The sequence below is a fragment of the Aotus nancymaae genome, unplaced genomic scaffold, assembly GCF_030222135.1.
Source record: "Aotus nancymaae isolate 86718 unplaced genomic scaffold, 86718_ANA_hifiasm-v0.15.2.pri h1tg000007l, whole genome shotgun sequence".
Classification (NCBI taxonomy): domain Eukaryota; kingdom Metazoa; phylum Chordata; class Mammalia; order Primates; family Aotidae; genus Aotus; species Aotus nancymaae.
Genome location: NW_026988418.1, coordinates 64508897 through 64517245, shown reverse-complemented (window position 1 = coordinate 64517245; position 8349 = coordinate 64508897). Strand labels below are relative to the sequence as shown.

General features: G+C 45.8%; 1 protein-coding gene across 1 annotated transcript; it reads left to right on the top strand.

Moving 5' to 3' along the window:
• The first annotated feature begins 5605 nt into the window (after window positions 1–5605).
• LOC105727873 (ATP-binding cassette sub-family F member 2-like) lies at window positions 5606–7598 on the top strand. The gene is given in 2 exon segments (XM_064371950.1): window positions 5606–6943; window positions 6946–7598. Coding segments are annotated over 2 exon segments (1872 nt in total). The 5' UTR covers window positions 5606–5682; the 3' UTR covers window positions 7557–7598.
• Window positions 7599–8349: the final 751 nt, after the last annotated feature.

The following is an 8349-nucleotide window of genomic DNA, read 5'->3' as shown; positions in this document are numbered from 1 at the left end:
TTCATAAGTGAGATTAATGAAAACACCTGACTCATAGAACTGTTTGGGGATTCCAGGAGTTAGTATATGAAAGAATTTAGAACAGAGGCTAGGAAACCTTAGCTATTCACTCAGTATTTGATGTTATTATTTTCTGTGCCTTTGTGATAAACTCACGGATTCCAGCTCATGACTTGTAGAAGTCCAGCCCTATCCATTTTATGCCGTCCATCTAACCCCACAAGGTGATTCTGCCTTGCTTAGCAAAGAATTTTTACCAAAATGCTTTTCTCTAAGGCAGTGAGCTTTAAATGGAACAAATGTAACTTTAGATCAATTTTATTTTCCATTTCTTTCCATCTCCTTGGCTACTATCCTAGCATAAATCACCTTCATCATCAGTCTGAACCCCTAACTGGTCCATGGATTCTCTCTGACTTGTGCTCCTAATATCTATTCTCTATTCAATAGGCAAAGGGATGGCTTTAAAACGCAAATTTGATTGAGTTACTTCTCTGATGAAAACCTCCAATTTCTTCCTACTACACTTCAGATAAAATCCAAAGGCCCTCTCCAAGCTGGCTTGTATGACCAGTGGCATTCCTTCTGATCCTCAGGCTTGCTGAGCAAACTCGAGGTTTCGCCCCTGCTGTCCCTTCTGTTTGAGCATTTTCTGCAGATCTTTGCATGGATGGCACCTTGTCATTCAGATCTCAGCTCAGACAGAGGCAGTGGAGAGCAATGGCCACAAGAATGTCTTTGGAGCCAAACTGCCTTGGATCTAAATCTTGGGTTTCATCACTTCACTACCTCTTAGAAAAGTTACTCAGTTCCAGTTTCCTCACCTCTAATAAGAATGGTAATAATCCCTACATTATAGAGCTTTTTTTTTGAGGTTTAAATACATTAACATTTGTTTAAAAAAATAGTGATCAGCATACAGTAAACACCATTTAAGTAACTGTTTAAGAAATGAAAATGTTATTTCCTCAAATAACCCTTCTCTGAACCATTGCAAGTTACTGCCTTCCCCATGACAGTCACTTAACTGGCAATAAAAATAATGCAAGGGCCTTATTTTTATTTTCTACATGGTTCTTTTCATTTTCAGAGATCACTGACTTATTTCTACTTTCTCCATGGCTCTTGTCACTTTCAGAGATCACTTGCCTATGTATTGATTGGCTTTCTCACTACACTGCAGGTTCATGGCATCAAAAACCTTATCTGTCTTATTCCTTTGGGACCTGCCATCCCATTTCTCAGAACAGCACTTAACATCTGCTACATTCTCAATAAACAGTCATCAAATGAAAGAAACAGAGTTCAAATCCCAACTCTACTAGTGCAGTGGCTTTTATCTAGATATTTGACCTCTGTAGGCCTTAATTTCCCCAGCCACAAAATGAATAAGAATATCTACACTTCATGGGAGTATTGTATAATATACATGGCAAAATGTTAATGGTGATTATTTTTGGGAGATGGGATTACAGAGGATTTAGTTTTTCATTTTTTCTCATATGTATTACTTTTAAGATAATGAGCATGGATTTACTTTGTAATCAATGTAACCTTAAAATTAAACAATATTTGTGAAGGATTTAATACAGTGCCTGATCCGCAGTAGGCATTTAATAAACAGCCAGTGTTAATACTACTAAGCTGTTCAATAAGCCCAAAAGGGCCTCCTTCCTCTGTGGCACTGGTCTGTTGCCTTATGCCCCAGTCTGAGGTTTGGGGCTCAGTCATTACCCGACCCCTGCTGGAAAGACGTGTTCCTCCTCTCAGGCCAGCTTCAGAAACCAGAGTGGAGGGAGGAGACAGCGGCTGTGAGCCGAGGGGCTTTCTCTTTTAGACCAGCTCACTCTCACCCTTTAGAGCCCAAGTTTACCTCCCGATTGTGGGTGGATGAGCTTTCCACAGTGCTTAGTATGCATCCCACGCCTGGCAGGCTGCAGAGAATATTAACATGGCAAATTCCATTGTTTATTCCCCCGATACTCCCTCCTCCAAAATCATTTTCAGTGTTGAGGAAAGAGATTGTGCCCAGATGCTGGAATCTAATCAGGAACAGATCTGCACAGTGCTGGAAGATGGGGCTGAAAGATGTGGTTCTTCAGCTGGTGAATTTCCAGTGCAAGATGGGGGTTTGCCCACCCCTCTCCAACACGGTGAATGGACCAAATGCTTATTCACCAGCAGTGGGGGGAAGGGAGCCGGACATCCCTCACACAGGGCCATTGGCAGCGGCTGATGATGCAGGAGGCAGGAGAACTGGAGTGAGTCCTCATTTTTCATCTGGAATCCTATGGCTTTTGCTCATTAGGTTATCTGTCAGTGCAGCCAGCTCCAGCCAAGGTTTCTGGGTCCTAATGACCCACTTTCTATTTGTCCCTCTCAGACTCTATCTATGATTCTGTCTTTAAAGATTAGCTTGAAAGAATTTGAAAGACATTGTTTTTGTTCACAGCAAGCAAAGGCAAAACATAGCTTCTCCGAGAAAGCGAGCTAAGGGTTCTGTGGCTTTCTTAAACATGACGGCCATATTAACAATGAGAAGAGAGACTCGAGAGCCTGTAATTTGAAGGACTCCATGACTGCTAGGTGGATTTACAGTCTAAAGCTGGTGTTACTGTAAAACTCTGGATGACAAGGAAGTAGCTAGTGGACTCAGGGGTATATTCCAGGGCAGGCCCGAGGATTCTGCAAGCTGAAGGACTGTTTTGTCATCTAAAATAAGACTTGGAAAAGGCAGAGACTTATCTTACTATAGGTGGCTTTTCATGGAGTCCAGATCCAAGTGAGGGAAGATCCTAGGGATAAATTCTAGATTTTTTTCTATAGTAGCCTTGTCCATCCATCCATCCATCCACCCACCCACCCACCCACCCATCCACCCACCCACTCAGCCATATCTTTTCAGCTGAGGTTGGGTAGTGGCTGTTGCTTATACAGTATGTCCTACAGAAGGTATCAAGTGTAGGCTGTAAGCATGCCTAGTATTCTATAAAGTATACTCTGAGTTCAGAGCCTGATTGGTTGTGTGTGCAAGGTTAAGTCACTGCACATCTGTTGACTCATCTGTAAAACAGAGCTTGGAATCTTCCTTATATGGTTTTTGTGAGGAGAAAATGAGGCCATCAATGTTCACTGCTTAGCATAATGTTTGGCATGTCCTAAACACTCTATAAATGGTAGTTACTACTGTTGTTTCAACAGAAGACACCGAGAAGTTAAAATCCCACTCCCTGACCTTGAGATGCTTTTATACATGTGCACATCTCGAAGCTTGACATAGGTCAGGTTATCTTATTCTGGAGAAAGTGAGGTTTCCTTGAAACCTTGGCTCTAAACTCCCAGAACGAAAGACTGTTGGTTGCAGTGACTTGGCCATAAGCTAGGTCTGGTGCTTTACCCCTCAGTTCTAGTGGGCACTGATTCCATATATCCTATAATGTTTGTTTTCTACCACTTCTTGCATGTTTTTTTTTCAAAAATCTTTTTTTCTTCAGACTGAGACAAAATGAAAATGTATCACCTGAAGCTGAGGTTGAAATATCGCCCAATCATTGTTGTTCAAGAACAAATTCCCTTGTCGATGGCGCCTCTTGGTGAATGATTCCCCTTCACTATGGGGCTGTCTTAGAGCAGAGATAAATGAGCCAATTTGGCTCTCTAGGGCTCATCTTATGTCTGGGCCAAATTAGTGCAGGAAATCCTGAGTTATAATTTGTTTGTGTGATCATTAGTACATTTAATCAGAAATTCCTCGAAAGTCATGGCATTGAAGAGGAATATTAACCAACCCATTATGTCTAATGTGTAGCTCTTTAAAAAAAAGATGGATAGGCCGGGCGCGGTGGCTCAAGCCTGTAATCCCAGCACTTTGGGAGGCCGAGGCGGGTGGATCACGAGGTCAAGAGATCGAGACCATCCTGGTCAACACTGTGAAACCCCGTCTCTACTAATACAAAAAAATTAGCTGGGCATGGTGGCGCGTGCCTGTAATCCCAGCTACTCAGGAAGCTGAGGCAGGAGAATTGCCTGAACCCAGGAGGCGGAGGTTGCGGTGAGCCGAGATCGCGCCATTGCACTCCAGCCTGGGTAACAAGAGCGAAACTCCGTCTCAAAAAAAAAAAAAAAAAAAAAAAAAAAGATGGCTAATAATTCATGTGAGGTTCCAGTGATAGTGGCAATAATAATAGCTAACTTTTATTGAGTACTATCTCTGTGCCAATATATAATGTTGTAAATATTATACGTATATGAACTCTTTTCATCCTCACATCAGCCATGCGAAATATTGTTATTATCCCCTTTTTCGAGATGAAGAAATGGAGGAGGCACAAAGAAATTAAGAAAGTTGCCCAAGGTCACACAGTCAGTATGTGGTAGGATCAGGACACTCAATTGCAGAATTGATGCCCTTAGCTTCCTCGTTGTGCATTTATCAGGTGTTCCTGAGAAAGTCCTAGGTGTCGGGCCCTGTGCTGGGTACAGGGATTTAAAGAAGACTGTGACGTAGTGCTCTCCTTTTAAAGGGTTTGAAGTTTGGCTTGGGAGTCAGACATGTAAACGAATGGAGCTTAGGTTTGCCTGATTTCAAAATCAGGCATTCTGACTCCAGGGAGGGATACTGAATGATGAGTGGGAATTTGCCCATGAGAGAAAAGAATGAAGGGGAAGGATATTCTATGAACACAGAGGGGCCAGATCAGGCAGGGGTGTCTGCAGATTGCTTAGTGTGGGTAGCACTCATCTATGCCAGTAGATCAGCACTGGTCTCCTTTCTTCCACAAAATCCTGGCAAGGCCGCCTTTTCCTGTACGGTCTAAATCCACACTGTGATCCACTCAGTGATAACATGAAAAACCACCCTAAATAAAAATGTGAAACCCAAGGTTTTGAGTGGGTCCTTTCCCCTGCCTGACAGCAGCAGCAGCCTCGAGCCTCCAGAGCTGTTTGATCCCTTTATGTGCTGTTCCCTCTGGAGGGGTTTGGGTTTTAATCTGTTTGGTTTCTTCTTTTCCCATAAGATTTAAATTCTCTCTCTCTTATTCTTAAAATCTCAGATTACTCAGAGATGTGATCAGTGACTCCAACATTTCAGCTGGGGAAAGGGAGGATGCGGGCCGTCGCCCTGGTGGCCGTCGCCCTGGTGGCTGTTAGCATCTGCACAACACCTCCCTTTCCCCTCAGAGAAACGCCATGAAGGCAAGTCACCCTCATGGGTGTCCATTCCACTTTGCGGCTTCTCAGGAAACTGGCTGTCCTACTTCCTTCAATCACCTGGACAGGTAGGTGGACTGCTCCGAGGAGAATCCCTTTCTTAATCTTGTGAGGAGCAAGTAGAGCATCCAACTCTGTCCAGTATCTCTCCCCATAAACAAAAATATCAGTCCCAAGTATTGGTTTGGCTCAAATCTTAGGTGAATGGCAAAGGGGTAGAGACTGGGGGTGAAAAATGATCTTTAGAGATTGTTCAGAACTTGAAGTTATCAACATAGGAAGCACAGGGCTTGGGGATACTTCCTACTCTCTTGCTGAGTCCTGGACCACGCTAAATTTTTTTAGCCCTACTATCCCTTCATTAAGAAGCTCATCACGAGAAGCCCAAGGAGCAGCTCTGTTGCGACAGAGGCTGAGTGGCGAGGCTCAGCTCCCTGAAAGAACAGTATCCTACCCCTGTGGGTCATCATCATGCCCTCCGACCTGGCCAAGAAGAAGGCAGCCAAAAAGAAGGAGGCTGCCAAAGCTCGACAGCGGCCCAGAAAAGGACATGAAGAAAATGGAGATGCTGTCACAGAACCACAGGTGGCAGAGGAGAAAAATGAGGCCAATGGCAGAGAGACCACAGAAGTGGATTTGCTGACCAAGGAGCTCGAGGACTTTGAGATGAAGAAAGCTGCTGCTCGAGCTGTCTCTGGCGTCCTGGCCTCTCACCCCAACAGTACTGACGTTCACATGATCAACCTGTCACTTACCTTTCACGGTCAAGAGCTGCTCAGTGACACCAAACTGGGATTAAACTCAGGCCGTCATTATGGCCTCATTGGCTTAAATGGAATTGGAAAGTCCATGTTGCTCTCTGCTATTGGGAAACGTGAAGTGCCCATCCCTGAGCATATCGACATCTACCATCTGACTCGAGAGATGCCCCCTAGTGACAAGACACCCTTGCAGTGTGTGATGGAAGTCGACACAGAGTGGGCCATGCTGGAGAGGGAGGCAGAGTGGCTGGCTCATGAGGATGCGGAGTGTGAGAAGCTCATGGAGCTCTATGAACGCCTGGAGGAGCTGGATGCCGACAAGGCAGAGATGAGGGACTCGCGGATATTGCACGGACTGGGTTTCACACCTGCCATGCAGTGCAAGAAGCTGAAAGACTTCAGTGGGGGCTGGAGGATGAGGGTTGCCCTTGCCAGAGCCCTCTTTATTCGGCCCTTCATGCTGCTCCTGGATGAGCCCACCAACCACCTGGACCTAGATGCTTGCGTATGGTTGGAAGAAGAACTAAAAACTTTTAAGCGCATCTTGGTCCTTGTCTCCCATTCCCAGGATTTTCTGAATGGTGTCTGTACCAACATCATTCACATGCACAACAAGAAACTGAAGTATTATACGGGTAATTATGATCAGTATGTGAAGACGCGACTAGAGCTGGAGGAGAACCAGATGAAGAGGTTTCATTGGGAGCAAGATCAGATTGCACACATGAAGAACTACATTGCAAGGTTTGGTCATGGCAGTGCCAAGCTGGCACGGCAGGCCCAGAGCAAGGAAAAGGCGCTACAGAAAATGATGGCATCAGGACTGACAGAGAGGGTCGTGAGCAACAAGACACTGTCATTTTACTTCCCACCATGTGGCAAGATCCCACCACCCATCATTATGGTGCAAAATGTGAGCTTCAAGTATACAAAAGATGGGCCTTGCATCTACAATAATCTAGAATTTGGAATTACCTTGACACACGAGTGGCTCTGGTAGGGCCCAATGGAGCAGGAAAGTCAGCTCTTCTGAAGCTGCTGACTGGAGAGCTACTACCCACAGATGGCATGATCCGAAAACATTCTCATGTCAAGATAGGGCGTTACCATCAGCATTTACAAGAGCAGCTGGACTTAGATCTCTCACCTTTGGAGTACATGATGAAGTGCTACCCAGAGATCAAGGAGAAGGAAGAAATGAGGAAGATCATTGGGCGATACGGTCTCACTGGGAAACAGCAGGTGAGCCCAATCCGGAACTTGTCAGACGGGCAGAAGTGCCGAGTGTGTCTGGCCTGGCTGGCCTGGCAGAACCCCCACATGCTCTTCCTAGACGAGCCCACCAATCACCTGGATATTGAGACCATCGACACCCTGGCAGATGCCATCAATGAGTTTGAGGGTGGTATGATGCTGGTCAGCCATGACTTCAGACTCATTCAGCAGGTTGCACAGGAAATTTGGGTCTGTGAGAAGCAGACAATCACCAAGTGGCCTGGAGACATCCTGGCTTACAAAGAGCACCTCAAGTCCAAGATGGTGGATGAGGAGCCCCAGCTCACCAAGAGGACCCACAACGTGTGAGCCCTCTACCTGGGCTCAGGTCAGGAGTTCCATCTGGGAGCTAACAGTTGCTACCCTGACCAGCTGCTCAGGACAGGACCCTGGGGCTGCACTCCTGCATTGCTGCAATACTGCTCCCCCAGCCTCTCCCCTGCCCCTCGACCTGCCTTAGCTGCACTCTCTTATCTACAGCTGGACAGTACCTGTCCATTTCCCGTCCTCCTTCCAGTTACTTCTGTCCATGTCTAGACTTGGCTGGCCGTTCCCTGCAGCCCCTTGCTGGTTACCTTACTCTGAGTGTGATGCAGTCAGAGGCACCTGCAGGTTAGCCCAAGGGCCCAAGCCTGGATTTGGCCCTCAAAGGAGCTTAGGATCCTCGTTTTCTGGGTTTTGGTGATGGAGGAATGCCCACTGCCCCCATTCCTTTTTGCTTCTGGTTTGGAGCTCTGGATCAGGACCTTCATCCTGGTCAGTTTTTAAATAATTATTTAACAGTGTAACTTTTAGACCTGCGTGGCATCTACAAAGCGCCCAATAAAGAAAGAGGAAGCCATGAAAAAAAAAAAAAAAAAGAAGCTCATCACATCAGCTGTCCCTTTTGAAACTAATAAGTCTTGCTTTAGTACAGTCTTCTTACTCTAGTCCAGTGCCTTGTGTGAGTATCTCCTAAGAGCTTATGATCAATCTAAACCAACCAGCTCCTCCCATCAGACATTTCCTCCCCACCCCATCCCTTTCCCATGCTTCCTCACCACCTGGCTGAATTTCTAAAGTGTCTTCCTGAGGGTCCTTCTGCCTCTGCCCTCTCCACCTC